The sequence below is a fragment of the Acanthopagrus latus genome, chromosome 3, assembly GCF_904848185.1.
Source record: "Acanthopagrus latus isolate v.2019 chromosome 3, fAcaLat1.1, whole genome shotgun sequence".
Taxonomy (NCBI): domain Eukaryota; kingdom Metazoa; phylum Chordata; class Actinopteri; order Spariformes; family Sparidae; genus Acanthopagrus; species Acanthopagrus latus.
In genome coordinates, this window is record NC_051041.1 from 11709749 (window position 1) to 11730598 (window position 20850).

Sequence of the window (20850 nt, forward strand, 5' to 3'; positions counted from 1 at the left end):
TGACTGTGATTGGCTTTTTTTTACTATCTCTTGACATGTAGATTAAACAACTAAAGGAGCAAATTTGAATCTTCATTCATTGGTGTGCCTTTGTATTTGCTTGCCTCTTCTGAGTAGCTATCTTTCTGACTTCACACAGCGTTGTAGGGACCATGTTACCCTCTAAGGACATTTTGTTTAATCAGTAATGGAAACATAAATATGGAAATATACCAAACAGATATTTCTGAGTTTGTATTACTGCCTTATTGAAGGCACAATATGTGAGAATTGGCCACCTGTCAAATTCTCAATAAAAACAAATGGGGGCAGCATTTCTCTGGAGTAATTCCTAACTTCTGATAACTGTAGCTATCTTTAGGTTGTTAGCTCAGTTAGCTGTGCAGCCAGGGATTTGGACTGAAGCTGGAGGATCAGGGAAGTGTCAATGTTTTACACCGCTGGCAGGACAGTTGGACCCAGATGGGCTGGGGACTAGCTGATTAGCATGCTGACTTAGAAGAAGTAGATATCTCTGCAACAAGATACATATGCATAATATCAAAACTCCTATTTTGTCACATTCCATTGATGATTTTGAATGTTCTCAACACTATTTCTTACACACTTTAATATTGTAAATGTTCTGTTTTTGAGTTTGAATTTCTTTTCCAAAACTACATCCACTGAATTAGACTGCAGTCATGGTGAGTCAGAAGGCGAAGGGCAGAAGCAAAGAGAATTTGTTAGATGAAGATGATGTAAGTCTCTACCCGGCACTTGCTGCACAGCGACCGACTTCATCTGAATGAGAGTGCGCGTCGTTGAGAAATGTCATTTCAGTGTCCTGAACTCTGAAGATTTGAAGTAAACACACGCAGACACATTTGCACACACCCTGTTGTGAGGCTGCTATAATTAGCCGCAAGTTGTCTGCTGCACTGATCAGAAGGCAGATTTTCTCCATCATAACAAGTCTAGTGTCTTGTGTGTGTGTGTGTGTGTGTGTGTGTGTCTGAGAGTGACTAGAGCGAACCAGACCCGGGGTTGCAGCACTGAAAGAAAGACATTTCTGAGCGGTAGTCATTTCAGAGGCATTTTATTCACTGGCTGTGGGAGGCTGCATAATATTAGGATGAGATTAACTTTCTCCCTTTCACACACTCAGACAGGCTGACACACACAGACTGTCACCCCAGCCACAGTCGACTGAATTCCTCATTTTTTTATTTATTTTTTTTGAGAGCTCACTCGTTCTTAATGGAATGCTGTGACCGCTATCTTGTTATTGAAGCGGCGATTAAACGTCTCGGAGTGATTATTTCCATGCAAGGTGAAGATTTCTAACGCTGATGTCACCGTGATGCCCACCAGCCACTCAGATCGTTTGAATTGGCTCAGCTGAGTCGACTGGATGATCCGACCGGCGCTCCCACACACGTCGCCTCTCACGTCTGCCTCTTACATTACACCCGACTCAGACGGGAGGAAGTGTGCTCGCCATGGATGAGCCGACAGGATCAGAATTTTCTCTCTCTCGCTCTCTCTTTTTTTTTTTTTTCATTTTAACATTTTAAATAATTACCATACATTAGCTTTCCGCACAAAGACTCAAAGTGTTTTCTTGTCTCAAACCTTACAGCTGAAATCCACTCGCCCCATGGCTTGACTAGAGAAAAAGCTATTTCCAGTTTCCATTATTTATTAATACCTCTTTGTTGTTGCTCATGTCCTAATCTCATTTCCTTTAGTCATTAGCGTTGTTCGACATCAAACACAGCTGCCAGAGCAATGAGTGTAGGGGAGCGAGGGGGGGAGAAGTATGGTTTGTTGCTGTTGGACACTCGCTAAAGACCCTTTTAACAAAGCTTGATGCGGTGGAATATTTTCCCATTAAGCTGGTAAAATTCTCGAAATGAGCAACAGACAGTAGCGTTTTAATAAATTGCAGCTTTGATGTGCCATATGTCTTGCTGTCCTGTGTTTGTTGCTCCGATCGAAACTGACTGGTAAAGAAAAGGAATAAAAGAAAAGATGGCCACGTCTTGGAAAAAGGATGTGTTGTGTGTGTGTGTGTGTGTGTGTGGGGGGGGGGTGACTCCCGGTGACCTCTTCGACAATAACATCTTCTGTCTCAGCCTCCCTGGGAGAGATTAGCACCACATGAACTCGCGGTCCCATGATGCTTTTTTCATTTGCTTCCTACCTATTCATCACCGTAACATGCTCCTATCATGGCATTGTGGCGAGATGCAGTCCTCCGTGCATTCTCATGCTAATGCTGTTGCCTTGTGTCCTGCTGCAAGCAAATGCTGTGTTATGCTAATGCAGTGTCATGCTAATGTCACGACGTAGCAAGAAATGGCAACCGAAACAATATGCTGGGGGCTTTTAAATAAACTTTGTCTGTTTCTCTTTGCTAAAGCTGTCATAACTTTTCATGCCTCTTCACACTGACTTATAACATCATTGTTTCCTAGATGTGCTGTTATTTTTATATAGTGGTATAATAATATGATATGAAAATCAATTCCATGTTCCTTAGTGCTAATTGACTGCAGCTACCGATGTAAACAAACATTTTGCCAGAATGTGCTGACAAAAGGCAAATATTTATAGACTGTTTGCTCTCTGTCTGCCAGCTTTGGTTTATAGAAAATGAATGTATGGATAAACAACATGACAATTAAGAACTTAAGGAAGAGCAAGTGTGACTTCTGTCTATGACAATAGTGTGTACTGACCCAGTTCTCTCCTTCTGGATGTTTCCACAGGATGACAGTGATGGGATCCCGTGGTCGGAGGAGCGGGTTATGCGAAAGGTGCTTTACCTCTCCCTAAAGGAGTTTAGGAGTGCACAGAAAAGGCAGCTGGATGACGGAACCACAAACTCTAATGGTAAGTTTGCATCCGTGTCGGTGACGCGAGGGGACTGTTCCGCTGCGTTACCCCGTCCCTCCATATGTGCATTTTCACTGATATAAATATCAGATGGGTATATTTGTAGCTGTCCACTTTACCACGGTATGATTTTCTGTATATTGGTGTGTTCAATGTCATGCGGTGAATATCAGGAAATGAGACACACAGAACTCAGACTACATTTGTTCAGTGGAATACAAAATTTGTATTAAGTATTCATTTTGCAGGAGTGAAACCAGAGTTTTAAACATACAGTAACACTTCATGCCAGTGTAAAAACACTGCATCCTGTAAGCTGCTATAATAGGAAACCTTTAATGAGAAAATAGTATGTTATTTTCATTAATTACGTGAAACGTTCTCAAAAAATGGCTTAGTAAATCAAAATGATGACCCAGTATCTTAAAATAATGGAACAATGTGCAAAATAGTGTCTTAATATCTCAATACCATGATGCTTTCGTAGAAGAGTGGCTTGGTATTTCACAATAATGACTTGATATAAATAATGAGATACTTTCTCAAAATATTGAAATAGAGCCTCAGAGTAATGAGAAACCTACACCTACTGTCACAAATTCATGTGCACCAGCTAGCTCTCTGTCATTGTATTGAGAGAGTTTTCATTGTTTTTTGATCCAGAGTCTTATTTGAAGAAATGTTTCTTTGTGACTTTTTTTTTTTTTTTTCCCATCGCATTGGTGCTAATGGGCTCAAATCATATTCCACCCATGAGGACTTTGCAGACGTGGAATGGAACAAAGTGAACCACATCCCTCACAGTGTACTGTAAACAGGCCTGCGAGGATTAAAGGGTTTTCTTAAAGTCCAACAATTCAACATGTTGAAAACCTTCACTTTGATTTGATGCAGCATTCTGAGGAGAAAATGTCAGAGTTGCCAATTTAGTCTGGCTTGGCTGTCATTAGTGTCTCAGTCCAGCTCTTCAGTGCTTTAAATGCAGACGACAGTTTTATTAGTTTGTTTGTATAGGGAGACTAAGCGTGTTTTTCTTTGAAGACGGAACCTGATTTCACTTTAAATGGAGAGAATGCAATGAGACCGGATGATTAAAGAGTCTTGTTTGCTTACTGTTGTGGGTCAGTGGGCAGCGAGCTTGCAGTCTTTCCTCTTTGCTGGTTCGGTGTCACATCCTCAAAGGAACCCTTGAACTGAAAGTGTTGCCCATTTATTTTCAACTTTTGTTTGTGCATCAAACAGAGAGGGTCTGATGAGGTCGTTCCATAAAGCAGCTCGCAGAGTGAAACGTGTGCCGACGTGTTGTTGATCTTTTTTTCCACTAGGGCCTTTACTCTCACCCTCGTGTCTGGGCTCATTAAAACACGGACTAATAGAAACCCGGACATGAATTAATACTTGAAGTTGCTTACTTAGACAGAAATCCAATTCCAGGTGGGAGCCTGCTACAGTAACAGTTGAGGGATTTCTGCTGTTGCACCGTGTAAACCTGAAACGACACAAGAAGAGCGAGAGCCTGAACAGCTTGTTTTGAACCAAGCTGCCACCATGTCTTTGTTTGACACTGGAGCTCCCACACAAAAAAAGCCCTCAGCCAGCCAACAGCGGAGATTTGAACTTCACACGTGCCTCAGAAGCTATTCTCAGCTGACATTAACACAACCCAGACACCAAAAGAAAGGAAAGTCATCCAGCCATCCAGCTAGGCAGGAAGGGAGACGGGCCGACAGACAGGAGGGAAGTCTCTTTTGAAATCTAGCTTATCTTTTATACCTTGCGTTTTTTTTTTTTTCTCATTCCGAATTTTCCTCATGTTTTCTTTATTATAAATTTTTTGCACCTTCATTTCTCCTCTCTACATCTGTGCCAAGTGCCCCCCCCGCCCCCCCGTATCTCTCTGTGTCTGTCTGGCATCTCATAGCTGCCACTCCAGAGCTCCTCAGGGCCTTTTAAGCCGCCACGGGTAGCTGACCTTATCGCCTGAATAAAAATGACTCATTAGAAAGCGTCGGCGGCCCGTCGTGCCGGGGGTAACGACAGCAGCCCGCACTGACACAAAAGGGAGCTGGGCTGAATAGACGGGCCCTGCTGTTTTAGAGCACCGTGGGTTAGCGGGGCTTTGGAGGTTGTATGAGCGGCACAGTTTCCCGTCTCACATAGACGCTGTGGTGAAACTGTCAGCCATTTTGGAGGATCACACTCAGCGTGCGCTACATCCTGAATGGGCAGCCCCTGCTGTTTTAGAGGACTGTGGGTTAGAGAGTCTGGGCTTATGTCAGAGCCAGACATGTGCCACAGTTTTCAGCCTAACACAGGCATTATTGTGAAACTACCAGCCATTTTGGAGAGAGCCAGACCTGGCAGGCACAGAATAATTAAATGTGTGATTGATAGAGTCGGTGGGGAAGATGATAGAGATACCTGTCATATCTAAATGACGAGTCAGTTAATGGATCGCTCCTTTGTGTGAAAATTAATAAAGGAAGAATTTTAAAATTGGTTAAGCAAAAACACTTGCAGGTGTCGGCCTCTCGGACGTGCGACGCATTGCATTTCTCCGTCATCATTATAAATCCGATATTTTTGAGTTTTGGCATGTTGCTCTTTTGTAGGGAAATGATTGAAAGTGGGAATGCAACTAACAGTTATGTTTTACTGTAGACGTTCATCTCAGTTTATACAACAACCAATCATAATTTCGTTCAAATGTATTGTTGGATTATGTTTTGTGCAAGTTAGGTATCTTTCTGGAAACTGAGGAGCCATTAAGCTTTTGTCAGACTAACTTAGTTATCATGTTACACTAAGGAAACCTGTAAATATCCACAAATGAGCACCTGAGATTTTTGCATTTTCTCATTTTTGTTTCAAAACCAATTTAGTTTTCCTGTAGCCTGGACTAATAGAACCATTTCAGTTCTGACTAAACAAATATTTACAAATAATATTTTAGCTATAGCTGCAGTTAAAACAACACTATGTAACTTTCTGCAGAAATATAGTATAGAGACTCTTTCCATCCATCCATTATTGCACCCACTTATCCTTTGCAAAATTGCAGAGAACATTGGGAGAGAGGCGGGGCACGTCAGTCTCATGCCCAGATTGTCAAATACCAGTCTCAGTCAAATACCAAATTGGCTCTGTGGCATCTGGCCCAAAACTTTGACGATCTAGGAATGAAACTCAACAACATCAACTATCTTTCTCCTGAATAACAAAAGTTTGTTCCTTAATTAACTTCCTTAACTCGTTCATTATTGTCTTGATTTATCGATTACTTGCGTGGTCTAGAAAACGTCCGAAAGATGCCAGAGATGACATCCTCAAATGTCTTTTCTTGTCCTCATTCCCAAAATATTCAGTTTGCTGTCATTGATGAGTGAAAGAAACCGGAAATTATTCGTATCAAGGAGATGGAATCGGAGAATTTTGACAAATACTCTTAATAAATCACTTTTAAACGTTGCCAACTAATCAGTTAATCGATTGATATTCTACACACGGGATCTGGTCCATGTAAACAAAAGGACCCCCTCTGCTTCGGTGCATTTCGAGACAAGCATCCACCATTTTGGGGAAATCATGTGACAGCAGTACCTGGCTGTAACAGCGTGTGTCCCCCCTCCCCGGGCATCTGTCTCTGCCTCTCTCCCCTTCCCACATACCTTCATCCATCCCCAGCCTCGTCCTCCTCCTCTCCTGGTCGCCTTGTGGCAGCGGTGGCTATCTGTTTTAAAGGGGGTGTGGCGGTCTGTCAGTCAGCTGCGTGTGTGTACGTGCGTGTGGCTCTCTGTCTCCCCACCCCCTCAGCCCTCTCCCTGCCCATAGCCTGCAATTATGCCATCTCCCCAGCCACTTTACCTCGCGCCGTTGGCAGCCGTCCATCTCGGCGTCCATCACACTTCCTGCCTCTCCCGCTCGCCGCCTGCATTATTTAACAAAATGACATTATGCCCTCCTGCGTCACCCACTCACCCTTCTTTACCCGCTCCATCGCGGCCACATTCTGCCTCCTCTCATCCTCCATCTCCCTCCATCCAAACCGTCCATCCGGTTGTCTCTCCCCGGATGCAGGGTTTCATTACACATCAATAGGACTCTGGTTACTGCCTTTTCCGCGAGCTCCTGTCTCCTCTCTCCCTCCCGCTGCTCAATCTCCTCGATTATGTTCCCCACACCCCCCACCCTCCTCACCGTAGTCTCTCTTTCTCCCCTCCTGTTCGCTCCATCCGTCTCTGTCTCCCCTTTTTCTCACCATCTTCCTCTTTTCCGCTTTGTCCTTCCTGTCCTCTGCCCCCCCGTCTGTCTTAACTACCTACAGTATCTGTCACCCAAAGCCCTCCCCCCCTCCTTTTCTGATTCTTCCACCATCGCCACCCTCCCTTCCCTTTCTCTTCCTATCCGAATCTTCGTCGCCACATCTTCTTCCTGTACTTCCTCACCTCGCCATCTCCCTTCGCTGTGCTCGTCACTCGTCTCGTCTCGTCTCCTCTCCCCATCCCTTCCTTTCCTCCCTCTCCATTTCCCTGAGTGCTATTGATGGAGGAGCTGGCTGCCGGCCAGAAACCAGGAGGGGCTGAAGAGAGAGGAGAGGGTTCCCAGTTTGCCCATTTCTCCAACTGTCCCCTCTCTTTCTCTTCCTCTCCATTCGCCAGTCTCGGGACCTGCCATTCCTGCCCGTTTTTTTTTTTTTTTAATATGCATGCCGTCCCCTTTCCTTCAGCACTCACTCTGCTGTCACTCTGCTGTCTGTCTGTATTTCCCGTGCTGCCAGCTTCGTGCATGGCCACTGTGGCAGCCATGGCAGCTACAAACACTGTGTGGGCCCCGCTATTCTCTCTCTGGAACACCAGCAGAGAGAAAAGAGAAGGGGGGAAGAGAATCTCAGTAGCTGGAAGAAAGCAAGTTTAGCTAATCTGTGAGGCCCTCGCGTGCTCTTACAGTATTCCATCTTTGCCCTTTGATGCTTTTTAGATTTACAGCCCTGAGCTTCACAAAGCAGATGCCATGTTGCTGAACTGTGCATTGTTGTTGCATGCTTTTTGTTCTGGCTTGTGGTGAGTGTTGTGCAGTGCTGTTTGGTCTAATTTTGGAATGAAGGGCAATATATCTGGGCCTATTTGAAATCCTCTCGCCAGGCGGTCAATTTTAGTATCCGCTTCCACACTGAAAAACAAATAAAACGCCTGGGAATGGGTACTATGGGGAGTTTCCCCCCCAAAAATAAAACTGCCCGTTGTTTCTTTTTATATCATCCCACAGTTTTTAATTGTATACAGGCACAGAGGATTACATGAACTTAGTGCTCTTGTTATTGAGAAGGAAAGGGAGATTGTAGTCTTGTTTAGCATCAGAATTGAGGTGGAAATTGTGCAGAATTGCTCATGCATGAGAAGGAAGTGAAAAGACAAATCAAAAGGTGCAACTAATGACTTAATTTTCGATTGTGGCTGCAGAGGAAGCTGCATGTAAGCTGATAAACTGCCTGCAGTGTTGTCACTCAGTGGCTACATTGAATTGTGGGTAATGTAGGCTTCAGGTTTTAAAAGGGATACGTTGAATTAAAAAGGGGAGATCTCTCTCTCAATCTGCTCTATCAATTTTTATAACTTGTTTGTATAATGAGTCTAATAGTGTTATAGGATCAACAGGCTTTCTGGGGCCTTCATTACCCACAATGCAACGTTATCACTGAGTGACATCACTGGAGGCAGTTTACCAGATTACATGCAGCTTCCTCTCGAGCCACAAAAGGCTACATGCGACTTTTGAGGAGTAAAAAAATTTGGTTTTACTCAAAACAATTGAGACGATTACATTTATCACAACAGTTGACAAATAATTTACCAGTTGCCTCATAGATGAATTTGATTAGCTTGAGACCGATTACAGCCATGCATCTGTTCACTAAGAAACAAGTAAGTATGTTATCACACCTATAATTATGGCCCCTATATGAATCCCTGTCTGCAGTTATTCACACATTGTGCCTGTGTTTTCAAGTGTAATCAAGGCCTTACAAGGGTGCACACTCTGCCCCCACGATGATTCTTCCTCTGCTGTGGGTTCTCTCTTATTACTGTAGCTCACACTAATAGGCTCCTCTCAGCCCTGTGATATGCCATGTTACGCTATGTACCTCTGCTCACTCCCTGCCACTCTCTCGAGACTCTGAGGTGAACATAGCGAGGCGATGGGCTTAGTTAAGCACGCTTAAATCTGATTAGAACCCCCCCTCCCCCAATAGGGGCAGCTAGTAGGATGGAACTCTTTCCCCCCTCTCTGTTTTTTTTGGCTTTTGTCTGGCCTATCTCTCATTGAGCTGCATTAGCATCGTGATGTACTTTTTCCCTTCAATCCGTACCTCAGCCGCCATCTCCACACGCCTGCCACAGTCGCCCATCCCCGGCCCTCTGCCTTTTCCAAGATTCCCAGCCCTGCCCCTCAGATGGGCGTTCATGTGCAACCAGCATATGTCAAACTACTCTTCGGAGGAATCGGGGGTGGGGGGGGATAGATAGATGGAGGGGAGGGAGCGCAGGAGAGAAGAGGAGGGGGCGGAGAAATGGGCCTCAGCCTGTTTGTTTGTGATCTGTGGGGACATCATGCGTCAGTCATTTTCTGAGCACAATTAAAGTTAATGAGCTAGTTTGGTTTGTCTTTTTGTTTCCCTTTGGTTTGTCTTCTCTGGTGCGACTTTCACCAGCATTGTTGTCCAGAAGTCGTGATCAGGTCTCAGCTAATTGTTATTCTTAAGTAAAAAAACAAAACAACTCCAGTTGTTGAGGAGAGTGTTGCAACACTGTTTTGCTGTGAAGCTCAAGAAATAATTTGTGTGCTACAAAACTTTATGTTGGCCGTGGAAATGACTGAATTATTATCTATCTGGATGAACTTTTTCCCTTTAATCTGTCTAAATCTGTGGAATTGATCCTGAAAAAAAAAGTGTAGAAAATCTCTCACAAATGGAAATGAAGTGAATTCTTTGTTGCCATCTGAAGCCTTTTTTTTCATTTAGAGATCTACTTTAGCCTGAAAGGGGAAACTTCAAAGAGCTCTCAAGTGAAACTCTTGATTGATTAAAGGCACTCGGATGGAGGCCCTTCGTGCTAACCGTGGCATTGTAAGGCGGTGAATCACCCCTGCCCTATAGACTTCCAGGCTCTCCAACGCCAACATAAAGCATTGACAGCAGTGCAAGGGCCTTACTCATCACGCCGGTGCTTGTTAACTCGGTGACCGCAACGATGTGTGTCTGATGACTGTACCTCCGCTTTCAGGTACTGGCCTGCCCTGCGCGTGTGTGAGAAAAGCCAACAAGCCTGTGTGCACCTATGCAATAATCATAAAATGTCACTGTGTGTGTGTGTGCTCATTCAGCCTCAAGCACATTTATAAATCTCAGTTAAATCATATGTTTGAAAAACTCCTTTTACCTGCTCCATAATCTCCATCCTGTCTCCTACACTGTCATTTGATCATACTGATTCCCTCACCCATCCCGTCTTCCTCGTATGTTACAATGCCCGGGCTTGTTTCACAGTAGCATCGCTGCTAAAAGGATATCATTCAAGTCGCCACTTATCCTAACCCGCACTCCCCTGTCGTTGTTATCTTAATTTATTTCCGTTTTGACACCCACTGTTAGAAGTTCGCAGCTCAGGGTGAGTGACACATCCCTCCCAAGCATCAGTCAAATGGAATTTTGCTGGCCGGTGAACTAAGAATCCCTCAGCCAATGAGAAAGTGACATGCACAGTTGATGGGCGACTGAATGGATTCATGACAGCGGCGCTATCGGTTAGACAAACCACTGGGAGCTTAAACATTCAGTGAGTCATCAGTTGTTTTTGCAAAATGAACTTGAATAATTTAACAACCTGCCACGCTGAAGTCCAGTCAAGCATGAATACTTGTCAGAACGGGTCAGAACGGGCAAAATGTGATTAATTATTGTCAACGTCGGGAGAGTTTGATTGCTGCATTGCTCACTCGCTTGCATAAATCTTCAGCCTACATCTCTGCAAAGTGATACCGCAGCTGGTAAGAGCGGCGCAGTTCGAAAACATGTGACTGCCCCTCTGTCTCCAGTCGGTCTCCTTGGCAGCTGCCCGCGCTCTTCTTTTTTTTTGTTAACTCTTGAAAAGCTTTGAACGTCCCCCAAGTTGCCCCCCCACCCCATAAGTTTGCTCGTTCGCACGCCATTGTTGAATCAGACGCTTCGGTGCAGCGCGTTCCAAGAAATCGCAACAACTGCCCAAGAGGAAATCTAGCCTTGTGATATCTATTTAATTTGGTTGTCTTCCGTAATTACCATTGACTTCCACTCCTCTGTTTGACCTAATTTGAATTCTCGGTGCCTGTTGTTGCTTTTGATTTAAGAATCTGTCTGGGGGCTTATTTTGTTTGTCTGAGTTGCTTGCTAAATATTTAATTAGGGCTCTGTCAATTGGGCTCACTAAGAATGTCAAGTCCAGCGATATCCGTTCACTTTTCTCGCCGCCTCGGGCTTGTTTTTTTTGTTTTTTTTTCTTTTCTTTTTTCTTTAATTCTCTGTCAAAGGGCAAACGTCACGTACGTCAGCGAAGAACAGCAGCTGCATTCAAAAAGGGAAAATGTGGACAGAGATATGAATAAGTAACTCCGAACCCATCCCTTGTGATACTGAGATAGATGTGGCAATATGTGATGTGAGGGACTGTGTGTGTGTGTGTGTGTGTGTGTGTGTGTATGTGTGTGCGCATGCAATAGATGATGTATCACTGTTTTCACACTGACTGCAGATGCTTTCGGCTCGGCATCTCTGTGTATTAGAAAGAGAGAAGTTGATAAATAGAGAGAGGGGGCACAAATTATTTAGTCTTTCTTCTGTTTTCCATGTTCTGTGCTACACTCTGCACTTTCAGATAAAGCAGACCCACCATAATCATATCAAATGAAATGCATCTCCTCCGCCGTCAGCCCTCCGCGCTGCGTCAAATCAGGAACGGAAGGCTTTATTAACTCTGTCAGATGAAAACAATGTTTGTTCCCTAAAGACTCTGGCAATATTTTTAATGCAGTATGAAGCCATGATATCTGGAGGTGGTTGCTTAAAATATACGGTTGCTCGTCTCTCCTCAGGTGCTTCACTCCTTGCCAACGGGCAGCTGAACGGCTCGGGGTCAAAGGGCAGCCACAAAGAAGATGGGTCCTTGCGCTCTCAGGGCCTAGACGGTGGCAAGTACGGCGAGGATGGCCCTGCAAAGAAGAGGTAAGACTGCGTGTGTGATTGTATCAGGGTGTCTACAAGTTACAAAAAGTCTGAAAAAATAAAATAAAATGTCTCAAAGTGTATAAATATTAGGACTTGAATAATGCATAGTATGTATTTTCTGCCACTAGGGGTATCTCAGTCAAAACAAAACGAAACACATTGAACGGCATTGTGTCAAAGTGTCTGATACCTGAAGACACACTGGTTTATGTGTGTAAGCCTGTTTGTGAGTCATCGGGGTCATCAAACAGTTTTGCGGAGCTGCGAATCTTGTATCGGTGCAGAACTGCGAGCCTGTCTGCGAGTTCATATCAAAGGATTGCCGCTGTTGACACGGAGTGTGTGAGGCCGTGAGCGTGATTAGAAACTTTGCACACACACACACACACATTACGAACTGTACCGGCAGCTTAGTTTTGATGAATTTCCCGAGCTGCGAGGGTTAAGAGTCTGCTGCTCTCGGGTTTTCTATCGTTTACACACTTTATCTTTCTCCTTTTTCTTATTTGCTCTCTTCCTCTGTGTGTAATTCATCCCGTCTGTCTCCCCATACTCTCTTACAACACCCCCCAGGAAAAATCAATTGAGAATGTTTCCACTTTGTCCGGCACATTGATTTATAAACTTAGTGTATGCACTCTCTTTGTCATTTCTTCCTTTTTCTCTTCTGGACGAGAGCAAGTTGCCTATTAGTTGTGTAATAGGAGATGACAGTCAACAGAGAAGTGTAAATAGTGCCACCCTGTAAAGGGCGCCGAGGTCTTTTTAATGAGCACGCCCCCTCATCTTTTAATGCAAATGCCATTTCAGTCATTTATAATTAGCCACTCAAAGGAATGTTGCCATGCATTTCCAAATGAATCACTTAAAAAATGTAAGTTGGCACAGAGTACAATGAGCTGTTCATTTCCAGCCAGCAAATTTTGATTATTGTTGTTTATTTATTTATTTATTTTAAGAAGGCGTTTTTATATCACAAGTGAATTATTCAAATGGGCTTTTGTCTGTTAAATAAATAGTAATTTTCAGAGAGATTGGTGCAAAACACTGCTCTCTCTCTCAGACAGATGTTCTTGGAAAATGGAATAAAGGATTGTTGGAAAATGTGATGCTTTCTAATGCATTCAGCATGAAGCGGTTTTTGAAATCACGAGCTGGAAAATATGATTTACAAATAATCACACTCTATAGAGTGTACAGCAGATTAAAAAATGGCTATCGTTTCTCCCTCTGCACACACACGTTAAATAGCACACAATGCACCTATTTTTCCTTATTATATTTTCAGCCTCACGCCCACTTTTTATTCCAGCTACTGTAGATGGCAGGTGTGTGTTTCTGTGTGGGTGTGTGTTGTTTTTGTTCTGCTGCTGGTCTCTCTCTCTCTCTCACACACGCACACACACACACACACACACACTGACAGGGCATCAAAGCATCAGTGTAAAGCTAGGGGTGGAGTCTGGGGGATGGGGGGGTCGGACAGCAGCAGATGTCCTTCTGTAATGAGCGGCCCATACAGGCTCCATTCACTGCATGTCAAGCACCTGCCTGAGTCCTCCGCGCTGTCACTCGATACTGTAACCTCCAAATCTGAGCTCCGTCATGACGAGCTTTCATCTTACCTGGCTCCGAAAATCAGGAGAGCAGCTGATAAGACATTTAAAGTTCCTCCGAAGACATAAAAAGAATGAAAGTGTTCGCTTTTGTTTTTTTGCGAGCAGTAGAAAGAAAAAAATATCCTCTTAACAGGTGAGCTCGGTGTCAGCCAGGATAAACGAGGTGAGGTTGTACACACAAGAGAATAAATGGTAGTGGCCACTTCCTGACTGACAACGGCAGAAAGTGCTGAATTGGAACCAAGTGACCCCGCGGCTCATATTATAGCAAAGCGTAAACACTTTACTCAGCACCAACTGAGCGAGAAAAGCACCGAAGGAATAACTTATAACAAGGACACTCTCACACTTTTATTCTCTCTTGCTCTGGTGGCCTGTAGTGCTCTGTGTGTGTTTGTGTTTGTGTGTGTGTGTTGACTGGAGTTCAGTTAGAGGCCACCCCGATCCTTGGTTTTCATTAGTGCACTACACACACACACAGACAAACACACACACACACACACACACAGCAGGACTGAATGAAGAAAGGCTCTATCTGATGCTAATGAAACACAAGCCTAGCCAGTACTTGGCACTGCCTCATGCCCTCTTAAAAAGCTTATAATGTGTGTATGTGTGTGTGTGCGCGCACTTTATGTGTGAAGGATGACTCCAGTGCCCTGGCATGGCTGCCCCGCACTGTTCCTGAACAGGACCAACTGAGACGATGCCAGGAGCTTTTACACCTGGCACTGGCCAAAACAGAAGGGAGGAGCGGTGGCATAGCTGGTTCCAATTTTTCTTTTTTTTTTTGAGTGAAGAAAAAAGTTTTCACACCACAGAGAGGGAGCGAGAGAGGATGAAGGGATAGAGGGGAGACGGAGAGGGGAAAGACTGGGAGGAGCAGCAGATAGAAAGAGGGAGGGAGGGAGGGAGGAAGGAGACAGAAGGACAGGTGCGAGTGATTTTTGGCAGGAAGCGGCCCCCCTTTAGAAGTCTTTGAGATCAACTCTGTGTTTGCCTTCCCATGCTCCTGAGATTGGTGGTGGAGACTGGCAGCACATCCTCTGAAACATGCCAGCTCATTGTAGCCCTCTCCTACCAGCATGACCATATTCTCAGAACGGGGGTTCCCCCTGCCAAAAAGTGGCGCCTGCACACTCGAACACACAGGGCACAAACTTTTTTTTTCTCACAACCCGGCACAATCTCGTCTTCTCTGCCATGGTTTACTGACCTAGATATATTCCTGCACCTCTGCTCCTCGCCCACGTTTGATTTAGGTTGAAGAGCATCGTTGTTTAGCAGTCGCTGAGGTGTCAAGACAGGTCCTGAAGCATGCTTTTAAAAGGGGCTCTGTGTAGTTTGAGATGAAATTCAAACTCTTTTGATATTTTTCATATTAATGAGGTAATAAAACAAACTCAGAAATTACTGAGTAAATTAGCTGTTCTCAAATTAAAGTAAGGACCCCAGAACACTGTTTGAAGCTAGAAAGGTGGCATGGTATGAAACTGTGTTGTCAGTTCTTCTTTTAATTTAGTTAATGCAGTCATAAAAATGAACAGAGTTTGTTTAGGCATAAAAAATTAGTCGAAGTTAATGAGATGTTTTCCCCAAAACTACATAATGCACCTTTTAAATAGTTTTGCTGTCCCGGCTTGCAGAGTAACAAAGTAAGTTCAGGCAGTTGAATACTTCTGTGTTGCTCCCTGCGGGAACTTCAGTCGTGCATCATGATACTTTTACTCAAGCCTCTCCACCAGTAAGCTGTCATGAATTTGGCATTTAGTCAGCGTCTTGTAAAGTCGTAAAAGAAATGGGTAAATCATTCGCTGGCATTTTAATTCAGTATTTCTGGTCTGGCAGGTACAGTCTAAACATTGCTCCAGCGTGGTTTTCTTTTTCACGATCGGGGCATTTTTGTGGTTTTAATCTTCGAGACTCATGGAGCACGGAGGCGTGTTAATCATGATTAAGCGCAAGAAAGAGGAAGAATCTCAAGCTTTTAATCGCATGTGTTTTAAGATTATTAGAAATCTTGGATGACATTGGAGCCAGACGAAATGAGATCACGATGCATCGTGTGTTGGCGTGGAAAACGGCAGCTCGGCTATTAGTTCAGCTGAGTTTGAATGTACTTAAAGCGCTGTCAAAGTGTGGGGTAGAGTGTGTGTGGATCAGAAGTTGAGTGGCCCTTTCAAACGAGACTTCTCAACTTAATTTTCTGCCTTCTCTTTCTCTCTCCCTCTTTTCTCTTTCTCTTTCTCTCTCTCTCTCTCTCTCTCTCTCTCTCTCTCTCTCTCTCTCTCTCTCTCTCTCTCTCTACATTGAACCCCACTTTTGGCTCTCTTTGAATCTGCTCCCTCTGTTGTCTCAGCCAAGACACACACTCACACACTCAGCTGCCGCCGCTTGTTTTGTTTCGACTTAATGAATGCCAAGTGTGTACACACACGGAGACACACACAGACACAGACACACACACACACACACACACTTGTCTTTTCTAGCGTAACCAATGACTCTTGTCAGTAATGCATAATCACCATTTCCATTTATGAGGGATTACATGCATGTGCGCGCAGGCCTGCATGCACACACTGGAAATGTGTGTTTAATAGACGGCCATAATGTGGCTATTGATTTACTGAAGATGGTGTTTTGAGGGGACCTATATGTAGTGCAACACCGAACACCTAATGTTCTCACAGTCACAACCAAATAAGCATACATTATGTTTATGAGAAAGCAGGACAGACGCTCCTTTCGGCCGTGCCTTTAAATATTGGACTATAATCAGAGTCGTGGTTATTGTCTGTGCGCAGATTAAACGGCTTCTCCCTTTGTTGTTCTGTCTCCCTCTCTCTGTCTGGCGGCTTGTCAGTGACTCACCCCGGCATGTCAACACGTCAGTCTCCGAAATCTCCTCTAAACTGTCCTCTCATTGTCGCTGCGGCTTTATGAAAGCCTTCCGCTCCGCTGGAAAATGGCAGGGTGAAGGAGTATTAACCATCCACCACAGTGCATAATGTCACTCAGCGCACAGACTCGCTGCCATAATCGCTGTCTAATATGAGTGCTAACGCGGCGATTGTTGCGCAGATTAACCGTGTTGCAACTGGTTTTTGCGTGGCGCTTCTTAAAACATAATGCAGCAAAATCTGAACGGTTCATGGGATTTGCAATACACTGTTATTTCTGTATCTGGAGCACTCAGGGCTGCCACTCAGAAAAGTCTTTTAATAGTTTGTGTCCTTTTTGGAGCTGTGAAAATATCGCTTGTAAGCCAAGCTGCTATAATGACTGAAAATACTGCATCAGTATATTGATTTAAGCTCCTAAAGAATATCTCATTTTGAGATGAAACAAAACCTTTGCGTGTCAACTGAGGTGATCCAGTAGAAGCCACAACGTGTTTTTGAAATGTCGCTCAATGGAGTTGGAGGTTGTTGATTAGTTTGGAGCAATCTGGATGTGTGTGTTTAGTGGTTGGACCACCCTGCATGTGTGTACATCTGTTGCTCTAATCATTGAACCACATGATATCGGGACACTTTTAAAGGGACAGTTCACCCCAAAATCAAAAACACATATTTTTCCTCTTACTTGTAACACTATTTATCCATCTAGATTGTTTTGGTGTGAGTTGTCAAGTTTTGGATATATCACACAGAATGACGCATGCATCTGCACATGGGCGACAGGCTAGCCAAATAAGCTAACTAGGCTAGCTAACATTACAGCCTTTATTGATTCACATTTCATTGTGTGCAGTGATAGGGTGTGGTTGGGTAGAGAGACAATGGCTCCTCCATGAAACTGCTTACAACAATGTCTGTGGATTATCTTGAGTGAACGCATCATCTTTTCTGGAAGGGGCATCACTGTTGAGTTTTTAAATGTATTACTTTGGCCATCTAGTTCCATTTCATTCAAAAAATGGCAAATATCTCTGAAGAACACCGAAACACAAGTGATTCATAATTACTGCTACAGGTTTGAGGAAAAATGTGTTTTGAATTCTTGGACGAGTCCCTTTTGAATTGGAACTCAGGCTACATTGCAAAATAATAAAATGTACCCTTATTTATTTCACTGAACGCCACCGCCTCCCGTGTCTGTAGCCCCAAGGCCTGCAGGCCACTCACAATCTCTGAAGGTCCACGTACGTGACTCTGGCTTAATTAGACTGATTGCTTAGCACATACAGAACCATCTCTGATGTTTATTGACCTAACTTGGCTGTGGTCAGCCTGTCCCAGGGGTGATTTAAGGAGGACTGCAAGGTCAGGGGTCATAGGGTTTGAGTTCAGCCCGTGTTGTGAAGGGGTGGGGGCTGGCAAATAGCCCAGAGCAGTGGACCTTGACTGCTAACAAAGCTTACTAAGTGCGCCGTTTCATCTTTTCTCTCCGAGTGAAAAGAAAGCATAGCAGGAAGTGCTGTTAATTCTCAACAAATTCAAAACCTCTGGCCTTAATGAATGAGTGAAGCCCATTTGGTGTTTTGAAGTTATTTTAATGCCGTTTAAATAAGTATAATGCCACTTTTGTATATTCGCACTTTCAAGGTGACAAGGGGGACAATGGCTGACTTCCATCTCACCTGATATAGCATTTATATATTCACAGTGATACAGCTAAGCTTGATCTATTGTCAAGATGTCTTTTCTCTCTACATCTGCCTATCAGGCCATCTCCACTCTCATTGTTTCATTCAAAAAAAAAAAAAGGAGGGAGGGAGTGGGCGCAAGTGAAAAGCCAAGGTTATATTTAAATATGCACATAAGTCCGCCTGTATCTTAAATCTCAAATGAATTTGAGCATTATTGTGGCCACTTTAAGCATACAGCTGCCCCGGCTGGGTCACAGGCACGCACACCATCACACCTCTGAATAACACTTTCGCATTTATCTTGATGTCAACGCAAAGCACTTGAGCGTTAAAACCGCACACTGACAAAATATACAGAAACACTGTAGTCGTGGTCACTAGGGCCTGCTCCGTGATGACTACTGTGTGCATACGTGTCCTCCAAGCAGCCCTGCCTCACTGACAAATGATGGTGTTTATTTGTGTTTGGTGTGCGTGTATGCGACCGTGGTCCGTGCAGGGGGCTGTTTGTATATGTGAAGGTCACAAAGTCAGTGGGTCAGTGCACCGCAGTGCCGTCCTCCTCCTAAATGCACTGCGACAGAAAAGCAATAAACACACTGAGTGAGGTTGAGTGTTCAGTTACGACTGTTTACAATGACCACGCATCAGCCATTTTAGGGTTTGTGTTGCTGTCTCACTATATATCGTAACGAACTTTCCACCTGGGTAGCCGCTCCCTGCAGGCTAAGAAGTGATATCTGTAAAAGCCAGCGGATTATTTTTCTTCATTTAAAGAAGACATAGTAGTTTTTTCCCCTTTCCTTCAGTGTGTTAAAAAGGTTCCTGTGAATGTAAAGAGCCTTGAAAATTAAGAAGTCTACAGAAGCTTCTCTCCCCTACAGAAAACACTGCTCCTTAAACCCGCCCAGTAGTCTGACCTTTAATTTAGTGACCTATTGACGTCACACTACATCATTTGCATAACTTAGGTAAAAACTGCTAGATTTGCATCTAAGAATGTGTTTGTTTAATTTATTTTTACTACTGGTGCTGCATCACTGGACAGTATGAGAAAACTTGTGTTTTTTTTGTGCGTTAAAACATGTAAACTATTTAACTACTATTCTAGTAGTAACCAGAGATAAGATTATGAAAATGAGAACAATATGTCTGCTTTGATACACTTGGGGGCTTTAATGTGCCAGACTAAAGGGCGTGCAGTGGATGCTGTGCAAGAAAAGTTTAGTAGCCCTGGAGCTTTGTACGCATGTTTTAATGCTCATATTCACACATGCGCATGGTGTCAATTACAGTGTGGTCACTGTGAATTCACAGAATGCATTCTCACTCATTTTATCTGCTGATGGATCTGAACCAAGGAAACAGAGATAAATGTAGACAGATGAGCAGCCGGAAACACTGATTCCACAAACGTTGTGATGCTTAATCCCTTCATATAAACATTCATACTCTTATGTACATAAACATGTATGTTGCTCTGATCAGGAACAAAATGGACTCAGGCGCACACACACCGAAACAGACACACACGTACACGCTCCTCTCACAGAGCCAGCTGCAGTGAGGTAGTCTTTTATCAGGACCATGTGGGCCATCTGGAGCCAATTAATACAGCCCCTAAGGTACAGACTCTGGATCAGCGCTCTTCTCCTCACACAATAACCTTTACCATGGGAGGGAAGACGAAGTCTGACTAGAGCCCAGCCTCATGCCAACATCGATCAAACCTTTTGGACATACTGTGTACGAGCTCGAGACCCTGCTTGATTCAGATGGACCTTGTAAAGACAGAGAAGCCAGATTTAGAATGTGTGACTTTTCTTCAGAACCATTTATACTGGTATGGGTGTATCAAACAGCGATCACTAAATCACATTCAAATAGCACAGATACACAGTTATTCAGTAATAAACAAACATGTGTGCTTTTTAAATAATTAGCTGCACCTTTTTCTTTTCCTGTCGTTTTCCTTGATTTCTGTCATCCTCATTCTCTTTCTAGTGGTATGCATGGAGTTTCTGAATGGATGCAATTAAGATGAACAGTTAAATTCCAATTAATTAATACAGCATGTTTTTGGCATCGCTAGCAGCGGCCTGTATCCAAATAACTTCCCCGTATTAAGAGTGCTTTAGAAGTCAGAGGCTGACACACATTTGCACAAATCAACTCGGGGACTACTAGCTCCTGTTCCCTCGCCAGCCTTATCCAAATATTGGGTTACGGCAGCACAGCAAAGGTCTGAAACCAAACCGCGCAGCGACTGCCACACATATAACAGCCAAGGCTCTCCTGTGGAGGACCCAGGCATCGTCACCAAGGCACACGGTGTACAGTGCGTGACCCCGGGCCCACAGACACACTCATCATTAAATGCCTTCTCACATTAAGGCGCCCAGTCATTCGGTGTGTCATTCCATCCGCTCATTCATTAAAGGTGGAAAATTTCATCCATTTACACAAACGCTAAATATAAACGTTCTCCTAAGCTGCCG

General features: G+C 43.9%; 1 protein-coding gene across 1 annotated transcript in view; it reads left to right on the top strand.

Annotated features, from left to right (window-relative positions):
* The window catches only part of jarid2b (jumonji, AT rich interactive domain 2b), a 112934-nt gene that overhangs the window by 51722 nt on the left and 40362 nt on the right, over positions 1–20850 (top strand). The window contains exons 2-3 of the mRNA XM_037094072.1: positions 2754–2877; positions 12007–12136. Of these exons, the coding sequence (XP_036949967.1) occupies positions 2754–2877; positions 12007–12136 (254 nt within the window). The remainder of the gene's footprint in view (positions 1–2753; positions 2878–12006; positions 12137–20850) is intronic.